Below are 13,786 nucleotides of genomic sequence, written 5' to 3'. Positions count from 1 at the left end.
CAAGACCCTTTAGGGCTTTAAAGGTCAGCACCAACACTCGGAAATGGAGTGGGAGCCAATGTAGGTCTTTCAGGACCAGTGTTATATGGTCTCGGCGGCCACTCCCATTCACCAGTCTGGCTGCCGCATTCTGGATTAATTGCAGTTTCCGAGTCACCTTCAAATGTAGCCCCACGTAGAGCGCATTGCAGTAGTCCAAGGGGGAGATAACTAGAGCATGCACCACTCTGGTGAGACAGTCTGTGGGCTGGTAGGGTCCAGGGATTCCTCCACACCCACCCGCCCCCTGTCCCCCAAGAACAGTACTTCTGTCTTGTCACGGTTCAACCTCAATCGGAAGTGGGATAGTTTAACTGCAGACTCAATTCTGAGTATAGTTTCATAGCAGGCTAAATTATATTCCATGAAAAGAGGTGGGGGAGCTTTAGCCTTGTCAGCTGAAAAGAAGTTGGATGCATCAAGCAGTGACGTGTGACAGGGAGCAACAGCACACTGGTGCTGGCAGTGTTACCCCTCTCAGGGACAGGGCAATGGGGTGGCAAGTGTGAAGTGTGAACCCCATAAGGGTTTGGGTACCTGTGAGTCCAAAATCAGCCACCCAGAAATTCCCTAAATTATCAACAGCCTTGCCCCATCCTGCTGACCAGCAGTGCCACTCCTGCCAAGGGGATATTGCATCCATTCTGCCCTACTCTCTTGCTGATGATGATGTCATTTCCTGGAAGCCAACCAATAAGCATGTCTATAGACCCCAACTCAGCTTGGACTTTTGCATTCACCTGCACCAAATGGCAGATATTCTTCTCTGTCCACAAATTGTCCATTCTTGTCCAAGAAATGATTTGGGTTGAACTCTGCCGGAGTCTCCCATCGTGTTGGATCAAGAAGAACAGAGCGCAGATCAAGAAGAATGGCAGTCCCCTGCAAAGAAGAAAGAATTAACTTGGAATGCATTCAGATCAACACATTCCAGGATTCTCCCTCACTCTCCCAGGATGAATCTTTGCAGAGTTCCAACTGAATTGAAACTTAGGGTTTTGGGGGGACAGGTGGGTATTTAACAGTGGCCATATTCATCCTCAACTTTTTTCTATTTAAAAAAATATTTCTGTACAAGCAGAAACACAGCAGAGCCTCCCCAACACCTGTTTCAAAAAGGCCTCGCTGAGACCTTTGGCCACTGCATGTTCCTCTGAGTTGCCACATGGCCCCAGCAATAGCACTAGTGAAACATGTCTGCAGATGGAACTCCTGTTTTAGACTATACAAGAAGTTCCTGCATGGCTGGGGGCATCTCTGAATATGCAACTGTCAGGGAACTGCCATCGGAGCCAGGGGGAGAGGGAGGGCTCCAGAGGGATTCTGGAGAGCGAGTGGCTGTCCGGACAGAAAGGGTTCACTCAGGCAACCCAGCCAGGTGTGGCGCCGATTTACGCACGAGCAACCCCTAGAACCATTACAGCAATCCGTCAGTCCCTGACGTTGCTTGTGCACAGCCCAGGAGAGGCAGCACAATGAGCCAAACAGGAACAGCCAGAGAGACGGAGCAACCAGCTGCGGTGCGGAGTCTGGTCGAGAGGAACCGAGACTTGGAGACGCATGTAGCTATCCTGACGGCGCGGCTGGAGGAAAGATGGGCTCAGGATGCACAGGTCAGAACCACCCCCATCGCAAGGAAGGTACCGGGGCTGGTACACAAGTTTGGTGGAAAGCCCCAAGACTACAATGCTTTCCGAACGGAAGTGCAGTACGCTTTGGAGCTGCAGAAAGATGACTTTGCTGATGACGGGGAGAGGGTGGCTTACATTGTGGGGCATCTGCAGGATGGGGCGCGCGAATGGATCAGGCCCCTATTGGTGACGCAAAATGATGCCTTGAAGGACCTTAAGAAATTCTTTCAGGAAATGGACGCAATGTTCTCCAGCGAGGTGGAGCAAAGCGTGACACGGCGGGAACTGATGGGGTGCAAGCAGGGGAGCCAATCCGTCAGAAACTACTGGTCGCATTTTGCGATGTTAGTCCACCGGCTCGGGTGGGATCTGGACTCTGAACCGATACAAATGTTGTTTGAGGTGGGCCTGTCCCCCGAAGTGAAAGACAAGTTGTCCCGAGCGCCCCACCCACGGTCAATGGACGAGCTCACAAAGGCTGTGCTCGCGATAGGCGTACGCCAAGAAGCGTAGGCGCAGGAGAAACGGGAAATGAGAGAGGAATATTTCCATGACTACCGCATTCCAGAGATACCGAGGGAGCCTTCCCAGGCGGTGGAGCCAATGGAAATTGATGGCGCGCGAGAGGTTTCAAACTCCGGTGAAGGTCGTAAAAGGGAGGGAAAGGACTGGAAAACTACCAAGAAGTGTTTCCTCTGTCAACGACCAGGACATTTTGCTAAGGTCTGCCCTCAACGAAAGGCCTGGCAAGGGATGGTGGGGGGTGCAGGCTACGACGAGAAAGGGGAGGAAGGGCAGGCGCAGGGAAACGCCAACACCTGGCTGCCAACCAGCAGGGGCAGCAGCCAGGCCAGCAACCAATAGAAGTGCCCCAGCCTGACCCCCCCAAGGCAGCTATAGCCATAGAAGTGGTGCTAGAACTCCCGAATGGGCACCCTGTCACAGTTAAGGGACTGCTGGATTCGGGCAGCTCGTGTAATTTCTTCAGCAGAGACTTCGCTCTGGAGCACCAACTCCACCTGTTGCCTCTAGATTTTCCTTTGCAGGTGACAACCATCGATGGCAGGGAACTTCTGGGAGGGGAAGTGACACACCAGACCCCGCCAATGCGAATGAGGGTTTCCAGGCACACGGAGACCATTGCCTTTCACGTGGCCACACTGGCAGGACCCCCAATAATACTGGGAATGAGCTGGTTGGCACTGCATGATCCCATAGTGTCATGGCATCAGCGGTCAGTCACCTTTGGGTCAGCTTACTGCTTAGGACACTGTCTGGGAGGGGAGAACCCAAGAATGACGGTGGCCAGAGTGGCTGGGCTGGCCGTGGAACAAAAGGGGGAGGTGCCACCACAATATGCTGACCTGAAGGAGGTCTGCAGCGAGAGGGAGGCAGATAGACTACCCCCCCCACAGGCCCTTTGACTGCCAAATCAACCTACTCCCAGGGGCTCAGTTGCCGGTGGGTAAGCTGTATGCCATGTCCGACCAGAAGATGCAGGAGTTGCGGCAGTTTATTGACAAGAACCTGAAGAGGGGGTTCATAAGGGAATCAAAGGCGGTGGGGGGCAGTCCGGTGTTCTTTGTGGACAAAAAAGAGACTAATCAGCCTAGATTGGTCATGGATTATAGGGCCCTAAACCTGGTGTCAGAACCCGTGACCTTCCCAATGCCAAGGATTGATGACATTTTAACACAGGTGAGGCAGGGGAAGATTTTTACCAAGCTGGACCTCAGGGGGGCATACTGTTACCATAAAGCACCAATGCTGCAGCAAGCAAAGGCATTAGCAGCTCAGCCAGCTGCTTGTGGCTGGAAAGCCAGACAGGATGTTTGTGACTGTTGCCATGGGAACAAAGGGGCAGTCCATTCTGTACTGAGCACCGGATGTTAGCTCAGTGTGTGTGTGTCATATGACCCGTACTGGATGTACTTGGGAGGAGTTTTTCTTCTTGCTGTTGTTGAGTGCAGACATGATTCTCTGTACTGATGTAAGAGGCAGAAATAAATGATGTAAATAGTTTTCTGTCTGCTTCTTTCCCCTCCCTGGGGACACCAAAGGGGAGAGAGGAAGAACGGTGTGTTCCTCTCATACATCTGAGAAGAATCGCCGGACCTCGCCTGCTTATCAGCAGAGGTTGGGAGACGCGGGGAGGTCGACAGGAATATCTGCCGGTGCCTACGCTTGTGGCACATTCCTCTGACCCAGGCAGAATTCCAACAGTGGCAGCCTTCGGATGGTTGCGATTCATCGAACATCTGCATGAGAGGCTGGTGGATTGTCCTCCTCTGCTCCAAGGAGGAAGAGAAAAGTGTCTGAGAAATGCCAGAGGCTCCACAGACAGCTGATGGAAAGAAGAGGTGTTTTCCAGAGCAACAAAGTTCAAGGTATGCTGCATTTCGGGCTAAAAGTGTGAACGCAGTCTGATTAATTCACTGGTTCACAGAGCTGCGTTTTGGAAAAATACAGCTCCGGAGGAATAGGCCTGCAGCTTGAAGGCTGAAGCCTGCATTCCACAAATTTTTGTGGTAGATAAGAAGTCTTATTGAAATGCATTGTTGCTAGGTAACGGTCCTGGAAAGTTACTGGCAAAGGGGCTGGACTCTGAGTGTGAGCCTGGGAAAGCGAAACAAAATCAGAGAATGTTTCGGCTACAAGGTTTACGAGCTCTTGGAAGGGACTTTTCAATAGCAGCCTGAGTTTAGCTGCCAGGTGCAAAGAGCGTAAACAATTTGCAGTTTGCTGCGTGAGAAAGGAAAAAACGACTGTTGGATTTTACAGTTTGTTTGACAGTGAGCTGGAGGCTTGGCTTCAAGATGGATGCCAAGAAAGGAGTTTTGCCTTGCCCACCTCCCTTGACCGATGACAATTATTCATCTTGGTCTGTAAAGATGAAGGCCCTGCTGCAGAATCAGAGGCTTTTTGATGTAATTGAAAACCCCATCCCTGCAGCACCAACCAGAGGTTGGGAGTCACGAAATGTAAGGGCCAGGACTGCTATAATTCTGTGTGTCTCAGATGATCAGTTGGTGCATGTTCAGCATTTAGAAAATGCGAAAGAGGTTTGGGACACGCTGCGTACAACGCATCAGAGAGATGCTGGTTCTTCAGCGTTGCTGTATTTTGAGAAATTGACCAATCTGAGACTTGCGCCTGATGGAGATGTTCAAGCGCACCTGACAGAAATGAAGTTTCTGCGTCAACAGATGGTGGAACGCAATTTCCGTCTTCAGGAGGAAGTGTTTTGCTTCATGATGATAAACAGCCTTAGCCGCACCTACAAGGTTGTTGCCAGTCAGCTTGGTTCCCTACCGGCCGCGCAGCTGACCGCGGAGAGAGTTTGTGCTGTGGTCCTGAATGAACACGACAGACTTGCTGCACTGGAAGAAAAAGACAGGGGGAGGGAAGAACAGAGTTCTATTTCCCCCACTGCTGATGCTACTGGAGAGCATGGAGTAGCATTGAGTGCTGTCCGATGCTACAATTGTGGACAGACTGGGCATCTACAGCGAAACTGTAAGAAGCCGCGCCAGTCAAGAGGAGCAAAGAGCAGCTCTACGAAGCCTCAGGCGTCAGGCAAAAGCCGTACCAAGTGCCAGGTGAAACCTGCAAAGGCTATGATGGCGAAAGGAACCACGCCAGATGTTGGGAACTCGTTCATAATTGACACGGGCGCCACGGTTCATATGTGCCCGCACAGAGGACTGTTTTCGACATTGAAGAAGCAAAGCTTCACTGTGAAACAGGCCAACGGTCAGGAGTTGGAAGCAACTGGAATTGGGACTGTGTATCTTGAGAGTCTGAACTTGACTATAAGCGATGTTTACCTGGTTCCAGAACTGAGATTTAATCTGCTGAGCGTGTCGCAGATTGCAAAGAAAGGACTGAAACTGTCCTATGATGCTAAAAGCTGCAAGATCTACAAAGATGGAGAACTGTTTCTTACTGCCAAAGAGAAAGATGGACTGTATTTGTTGACTTTTGATCAAAGTGATTACATGAAATGTAATTCTTCTGTTTCTAACGAAATCTCTCTCGCAGGTGTGACCAGTGTGAGCACCAGGAAGCTCACCAAGAAGGTCGACAGAGCATTTCAGCGGGTGTATGCTGATGTGATTGGTCCTCTAGAACCATCTAGAGGCGGTGCACGATTTTACCTTGTGTGTGTGGATTGTTTCACAAATTATTCTTGGGTTTATATGATGGAGAAACCGCAAGAAACTTTAGAAAAGTTTCAGAAGTTTTGTGACAAGGTTAAAAGTATGCATGATGCTAACATTGATTGTCTTTTCACAGATGAGAAGCCAATTTTTCTGTTACAGAAGTTTCAGAAGTTCCTGGATGGAAAAAGGATAGACCACAAAGTGGCAGTTTCACAAGAAGCGTGGAACAGGGGGGTCTGTGTAAAAGTGAACAAAGAATTGCAAAAGGGGATGCATGCGCAATTGCTGAGTTCACATTTGCCACATGAATATTGGGCTGAATCGCTAGCGTCCTATCTTCATGTGTGGTTGAGAAAAGTCTCAACAGAGTTGGGATGTTCTCCTTTTGAGAAGCTGTTCAATAGAAAACCTTCTGTTGCCTATTTTAAGGTTTTCGGGTCTCATGTGAGAACAGAAGCTCCAGGTGGTGTAAAGAATGCCAGAGGCATTTTTGTGGGTTATGAAAAGGGTCTCTACAGAGTAATTTTGTCTGAATCTGGTCAGGTGATTCTCACAAAGTTCCTAGAGAGTGCTCCAAAGCAAGAGCGAGTAGTACAAACATTTCCCACAGGTGACGATACAGATGATGATGATGAGTTTGATCTCATTGAGTTCAGTAGTACTGATGATGACAGCGATAGCTCAGACAGCTCAGTTGTCACAGTCATTGAGAGGAAATCTCACACAATGGATAGACCTTCACAGGTGAAGGAAGAACCACTGATTGCTACTGGTTCTCAACAGAGTCCAAAGGTTGAACCAATGAGCACAGAGGATCAGAACCTCATACGCAGGTCTGAGAGAGCAACGAAGGGTGTACCACCCAAGAGGTATTCAAAGGAGTTTGCTAACCTTGCATATGTTGCTATTGTAAACGACCAAGGACAGATTGAAGCTGTGTCTGAGTCAGAGACAAAGGCACAACAGAGAGTTGTTAACCGAGGTAATGCGAAGTCACACAACCAGAGAGGTACATTGGTTAAACCAGTGGCGGGTAGTTCCAAGGGTGGAACTGAAACAACAGGGGAATGTTATAAATATAACAACTGTTTGTTTTCTTCTCTGGATGACGCTTTGCTCGCAGCACACATTGATACTTTAGGGGGAGTATGTTACCATAAAGCACCAATGCTGCAGCAAGCAAAGGCATTAGCAGCTCAGCCAGCTGCTTGTGGCTGGAAAGCCAGACAGGATGTTTGTGACTGTTGCCATGGGAACAAAGGGGCAGTCCATTCTGTACTGAGCACCGGATGTTAGCTCAGTGTGTGTGTGTCATATGACCCGTACTGGATGTACTTGGGAGGAGTTTTTCTTCTTGCTGTTGTTGAGTGCAGACATGATTCTCTGTACTGATGTAAGAGGCAGAAATAAATGATGTAAATAGTTTTCTGTCTGCTTCTTTCCCCTCCCTGGGGACACCAAAGGGGAGAGAGGAAGAACGGTGTGTTCCTCTCATACATCTGAGAAGAATCGCCGGACCTCGCCTGCTTATCAGCAGAGGTTGGGAGACGCGGGGAGGTCGACAGGAATATCTGCCGGTGCCTGCTTGTGGCACATTCCTCTGACCCAGGCAGAATTCCAACACATACAATTTAATCAGGATAAGGGAGGGGGACGAATGGAAAACTACCATGTTCACCCCCCTGGGGGCTTTTGAGTACTTAGTCATGCCATTTGGATTACAATCGGGCTCCGTCTGCTTTCAAGCATTCATGCACCACGTGTTGGGGCCCCTGCTGTACAAGAACTGCGTAGCCTTTTGGATGATGTCTTAATCTATTCGGACAATGAGAAGCAACACGTCAGAGACGTCAGGGAAATGCTACAGAGACTACAGAAGCATCAGTTGTGGGTCAAGCTGGAAAAATGCCAATTTCACGCCAGGGAGGTCGAGTTTCTGGGGTACAAGTTGTCAGACAAGGGCCTAGCTATGGACCCAGGCAAGGTGAAGGCAGTGCTGGAATGGAAAGCCCCCAAAACCCAGAAGGATGTGCAGAGGTTCTTAGGGTTCAGCAACTTCTACAGGAAGTTCATAAAGAACTTCGCTCACTTGACAGCGCCCATAACAGATTGTCTCAGTAGCAAAAAGAAGTTCGCGTGGACAGAAAGTGCCCAGCAATCCTTTGAAAGGCTGAAGAAGGCGTTCGCTTCGGAAGAGCAGCTCCTGCCCGTTGATCTGGAGAAGCCCATGAGACTGGAGATGGACGCGTCCGACCGAGCTGTTGGAGCGGTCCTTTTGCAGCCCGGAGCCAAGCAGGACTGGAGGCCGTGTGCCTTTTTCTCAAGGAAGCTGAGCAAGTCAGAGCAAAACTACACAGTGTCTGACCGAGAACTGCTTGCGATCTATGCGGCGTTTTGGCAATGGAGACATCTGTTGATAGGGGCGCAGCACAAGATCCAGGTTTGTACTGACCACAAGAACTTGGAATACTGGTGGACCGCGCGGGTGCTCAACCAGGAGTGGGCCCAGGAGTTCGCCAAGTTTTCCTTCGAGATCAGAGAGGAAAACGTAAGAGCAGATGCTCTCTCCCAGAAACCGGAGTACCTGGAGGGAGAGGGACCACCAGAGATCCGACACGTGTTTCCCAAGGACCGGTGGGTGGGTGGGGGAATGCTGGTTGGGAAACGAGAACTGGCAGGGCTTACTAGAGACGACGCGTTTGCTCAAGCAAAAATCAGGGAACTCCGGGAAGGGAAGGGAAGACCATGGAGGGTTTGAGGAAAAGGAAGGGCTACTGTACTATAAGGGGGCACTGTATGTACCAGGGGAGACCTTGAGGGGGAAGGTACTTAAACAACTCCATGACAACCCAACAGCTGGGCACTTTGGACAGCACAAGACCATGCTGCTCGTCACCAGGCAGTTCTGGTGGCCAAAGGTGAGGGAAGACGTACGGGAATATGTACGGGGGTGCGACCGATGCCAGAGGGCAAAGGGAGAGAGGGCTGCCCCCTCAGGGCTACTGGAACCCTTACCTACACCGGGAAGGCCCTGGGAGGTGGTGTCCATTGATTTTATGACAGATTTGCCCAAGTCAAGGGGAAGACAGCAGTCATGGTAGTAGTCAATCTACTGACAAAAATGTGCCATTTCATAGCTTGCTCACACGCGGTGACGGCAGAGGAGACAGGCACCGTTGGGAGGGGGAGACCATACGGGTGGGAGACCGGGTGTGGTTGTCAACCCAAGGGTTACCCCTAAAGGGAGGGTGCAAGAAGTTGCAGCCGAGGCAGCTGGGGCCATTTGAGGTAACACAGCAGGTGAACCCAGTGGCATTCAAACTCAAGTTGCCGGACAGCATGAAGATACATCCGGTGTTCCATAGGTCCCTACTTTCACCGTACAGGGAGGGGCGGGAATTTCCAGGGCGGGAGGGAGGAGTCACCACCCACCCGCAGGTAGAGGAGAGGGAACACCGCAACCAAGCCACGGAAATACTTGATTCAAGGTGGCGAGGTTGCCAGGTGGAGTACTTGGTAGCTTGGGAAGGAGAACCCAGGTCAGAAAACACGTGAGTCCCCGCTGAGTCAATCAATGACGGGTATCTGGTGGAAGAATTCCACAGGTTGTTCCCGGATAAGCCAAAACCACTAGCGAGATTCTGGGAGGAAGAATTTGGAACCACAGACGACAAAGGGGACTTTGTGGGTTTTCCTGCCTCCGAAGAGGAGGGAGGAGAGGTGTCAGAGGAAGAAGAATCAGACCGGGAAGTCCACCCTGAGGGGAGAGATCTGAGCGGGTGGGAGGCTGGTTTTGAATCCTCAGAGGATGGTGACAGCTCCTTCAGGGGATTCCCCGCATCGTCGGCCGAGGAAAGAGACGAGGTTATATCGGAAAATCGCGCCGGGGGTGGAGGGGGTCCTGGGGAGGAGGTGGATATCAGGGAACTGCCATCGGAGCCAGGGGGAGAGGGAGGGCTCCAGAGGGATTCCGGAGAGTGTCCCGGGAGGGAGAGAAGCAGCACATCTTCTGGGGAAGGAAATCAGCGTAGCACCAGTGGAGAAGGGGGGCAGATGGGGGAATCGGCGAGGTGGCTCCATGACTCCTCGCCGGGGACCAGTGGGGAGAGCACGGGTCCTCCGCTGCCCACACCCTCCCTGCGCAGAAGGCTTCCACGCAGGGAGCGTAGGCGGAGACTAGGCATCAAAGAACTTCTTTGCTGGAAGAAGTTCAAGAAACGCCCACTGGCGGATTCTGCCAGCGATTGAGACAGCCACGGGCGAGTGGCTGTCCGGACAGAAAGGGTTCACTCAGGCAACCCAGCCAGGTGTGGCGCTGATTTACGCACGAGCAACCCATAGAACCTTTACAGCAACCTACTCATAGACTCTTGGGATACAGGCATGCAGCTGTATCACTCTTCTTTACCTTGGGAAAGAGAAAACCACGCATCTTCACATCCTTTGTACATTGCCTGGGAGCCCCCATAAATAAGGCATATTTAAAGCGCTGCATTTCATGAATCACAGCATTGGTGTAGGGCAGTTTCTTCTTATCTTGATAGCAGATTGTGTGAGAAGAACCTAAAGCATCTTCTATTTCCTTGTGGACTTTATCTGAAGAAAATTACGGAAACAAAAGTTTTATTTTGAATATATAAACTTCATTCTCCCCCCAGTACTTGGCAAGGGCAGTGTTAAAGGGCTAGAGCGGTAGCCAGAAGATCAAATGGAAAACAGATAATCCAAAGTTTGTTTTGTTTAAAGGGAACTGCATAACAAGGAAGATTAGGAGCCTCACCAATTGTTGGGGTGGATCTACACACGGGGGGGACTGGGACCACTATAAATAAGTCAGTAATTAAATCATTATAACAAAAGAAAAGAAAAAGCTATGTAAAAATTGCATAGAAATTTCTTTTAGTCTCTGGTGCCATCTGGTGCTGCATATTTATAACACATTGAAAATTTTTCTGTCTAATGTAGCTGAGTTCTTAGCAGTGGCATAGGAAGGGAGAGGGGGCGCACAGCTCCAGGGACCATCCTGAAGGGGGTGATATTTGGCACAGGGCCCCTCACCCCGCACCTCCCAAGCCAACGCCAGCACAAGTGGCAAAGCATCGGCAACCACCGTCCCCCTGCCTGCCTCCCCAGCTCACTGCAAGGTGGGCCAGGTCCTGCTCTCCCTGCCCGTCTATGTCCCATCCTTAAAGGCTCCTGCAGAGGTGTAGCTGCGGCTTCTCTCCCCCCCCCCCGCACCATCACCCCCAGAGCGTCTTTGCAGGGCTTGCCCGAGCATGTTGCTTTTGGTTTCCCCTCAGTCCTCATTTAAAAGCCTGCCACAAGCAGTCCAAAGTCTTTGCTGCTTTTGTTGGGGGATTCAGTGAGCTGTAAATCATCCTGTGAGTTTTACTTGGCAAACTGGGGCGGGGGGGGGGAGTTTTCTTCTTCTTTTGTCTTTGCGCTCCAGTACTCAAGGGGTGGTGGTGGAAATGAATTGCTGAGAGGAGAATCACACTATTCTGTTCTTTGGGGTTTTTTAACTCTGGGAGGAGTGCGGTTTGCCACCCGATTTTGTTTTGCTTTTTTCCCTCTGGAAGGGTGTCCCAATGATTTCCTGCGTTTACTCCCGAATAAGCAACTTTGGATACAACACAGTAAGTTTTGCTAATAGGAGAGGAAAATACATATTCCCCCACAATGCAGTTTTAGCAGTTTCTCTTGTGTCTCTAGGCTCATCCTCTCCTGTTGTCTTCTTCTGCTTATTTTTTTAAGCACCAACCACTTGTCTTCTGGAACACGCTGCACTCCCTTCATCACTGAGTTGCCCTTTTGAGTTAATTCTCTAGTTCTCTGATGGCATGTGTGCATGTGACAAGAAGAGCATTGTACATGTTTCCATGCTACATTCACACATTACGCTTCCTGCTGTTTCATTCATGCATGTCTTTCAAACTAAGATTGAATGGCGCTTTTTTCCATTGCCAGATGAGAACGACACTTTTCAGAAAGCTTTTCGCTGTGACTCCAGAAATCCTTTATGGATAGTGGATTTGGCCCCTATTGGATCTGATGTGATATTATAGATTGCTGAGAGAGAGAGAAGACGGTGGTCCAGGGCTCCCGTCCATCGCTCTGAGCATGGGCATAGCCGGGGGAGCAGTGCCCCCCCCCCAGATACACAAAAATCATTTTAAAGCCAGTAGCACATGTGAAAAGGTTCTAGGCGTCTTGGTGGGCCACAAGTTCAACATGAGTCGTGAAGCTCCAAAGTCCGGCGACCGTTAGCGACCAATTTCTCCGACCAAATATAGAAGATTGGCTAATCGTGAGTAAAAAAGGATTTTAATTTGGACTATTAATTGACTTGAAACGGATTCAAATTACGAAGGTTGATCGCTTTCTGCTGACGTAAAAGTGAAAGCAGTTAACGCTGACCGAAGCTGCAACTTTGAAAGTCTTGTTAAAACTCCCAAGGAATCATTTTAAGCCCCTCTTTCTGCAGGGGGAAGGGGGAAGAATTTGATTGAATTGAGGCCCTGCATGAGATACATTTGACAGTGGAATAGACTCTTGCTTTTTGGAAGCGGACCACCCAGCGGGGGAAGGCTAGACTCCATTATTGCGTCACAAAGGGAGTGGATACATTCAGCTTTCATTTTCCTCTTAGGGGATTACAAGGTAACTGCTGCTGTCTGAGCTTGGTATAATAGTACACAGTGTTTCTCTTACCCTCCTTGAATTGAATATAAGTGCCCAATTTAATTTTGGATGCTTTCTAAAAGAATAAGAAGAGTAAAAAGAATAAGACTTTGAAAGGTGGAGCTGCTGAGTTGTCTGCTTCTGCCTGTATACTAAAAATCTTGTTGACTGACTGTGACTGTGACCTTGATACTTTGGAATAGTTATGGCTTGTGGTGCGGATAATCCTGGGGAAAGTAAGATTGAAGATAGAAGAGGCTCCAAAGCACCAACTTTTGAAGAGGCGGTGATGCAAATGTGTCAGGGAACTGCCATCGGAAGGAAGGGAAGTGAAAGGGCTCACACAGGTTGGGAGAGACTCAGCAGCTGAAGAGGGAACCAGTAGGGGGAGAGGAGCTGGGCTGAGGGAAAGGGAGCTGGAGGGATGGCTCAGAGACACTTCCAGCGAAAACAGTGGGGAGGTTTCAGGACCTCCTGTAGGGACACCCACTCCTCGCCGGAAACTGTCACGCAGAGAGTCCAGAAGACGTGTTTCCGTTAAGGAGCTTTTATGTTGGAAGCGATTCCGAAAGCAACCACTGTCGGAATCTGCCAGCGACTGACGGAGCCATGTTTAAGGGGCTCCGTTACAGACAGAGGTTTGCAAACTTGACCAAACTCTGAGGGACTAGGATTTTACACACAAGCAGCTCATCGTCCCATCACAGCATTCCGACAGTCTTCGTGAGCAGCTTGTGCAGGAGAAGGCATCATGAGCAACCCAGCCGGAACCGGAGAAGCAGGAGCTGGAGCGGGTCCAAGCCTGGAAGAAAGGTACCGGGTGTTGGAGGTCCAGCTAGCGCTGCAGACGGCGAGGCTTGAGGAGAGGAGGGCTCAGGATGCAGACAAAAAGGGGAAAGACACCCAGCTCGTCAGAAAGGTACCAGGATTGGTGCAGAAGTTTGGGGGGGAGCCCAAAGACTATCATGGCTTTCGGACAGAGATGCAATATGCCCTCAATCTGCAGTTTGATGAATTCCCTGACGAGGAATCACGAGTGGCTTTCGTGATTGGGCATCTTGAAAAGGGGGCGAGAGACTGGGTTAGACCCCTGATGGCAGCGAATAGTGACGTCCTAAAGGACACGATGAAGTTCTTTCGCGCCATGGATCTGATGTTTTCCAGCGATATTGAACAGGGAGTGGTCCGCAGACAGTTAATGGCTTGCAAACAGGGGAGCCGATCTGTCCGTGAGTACTGGACTGAGTTCACCATGTTGATCCATAAATTGGG

The 13,786-nt window shown here is 50.1% G+C and overlaps 2 protein-coding genes across 3 annotated transcripts in view; one reads left to right on the top strand and one right to left on the bottom strand.

Moving 5' to 3' along the window:
• Positions 1-13,786, top strand: part of LOC308478401 (cytochrome P450 2J4-like) — a 439,957-nt gene that overhangs the window by 291,504 nt on the left and 134,667 nt on the right. The gene's annotated exons all lie outside the window — the stretch shown is intronic.
• The window catches only part of LOC308478392 (cytochrome P450 2J5-like), a 39,605-nt gene that overhangs the window by 1,719 nt on the left and 24,100 nt on the right, over positions 1-13,786 (bottom strand). For both annotated transcript variants that reach the window (XM_081008080.1, XM_081008081.1), the window contains 2 exons: positions 10,242-10,429; positions 780-921 (listed from right to left, as the gene is read on the bottom strand). In XM_081008080.1, the coding sequence (XP_080864206.1) occupies positions 780-921; positions 10,242-10,429 (330 nt within the window). The remainder of the gene's footprint in view (positions 1-779; positions 922-10,241; positions 10,430-13,786) is intronic.

The sequence above is a fragment of the Podarcis pityusensis genome (assembly GCF_964106645.2).
Source record: "Podarcis pityusensis genome assembly, chromosome: 5".
Lineage (NCBI taxonomy): Eukaryota > Metazoa > Chordata > Lepidosauria > Squamata > Lacertidae > Podarcis > Podarcis pityusensis.
The sequence above is the reverse complement of the archived record's forward strand: the minus strand, read 5'-3'. Positions and strand labels throughout refer to the sequence as shown.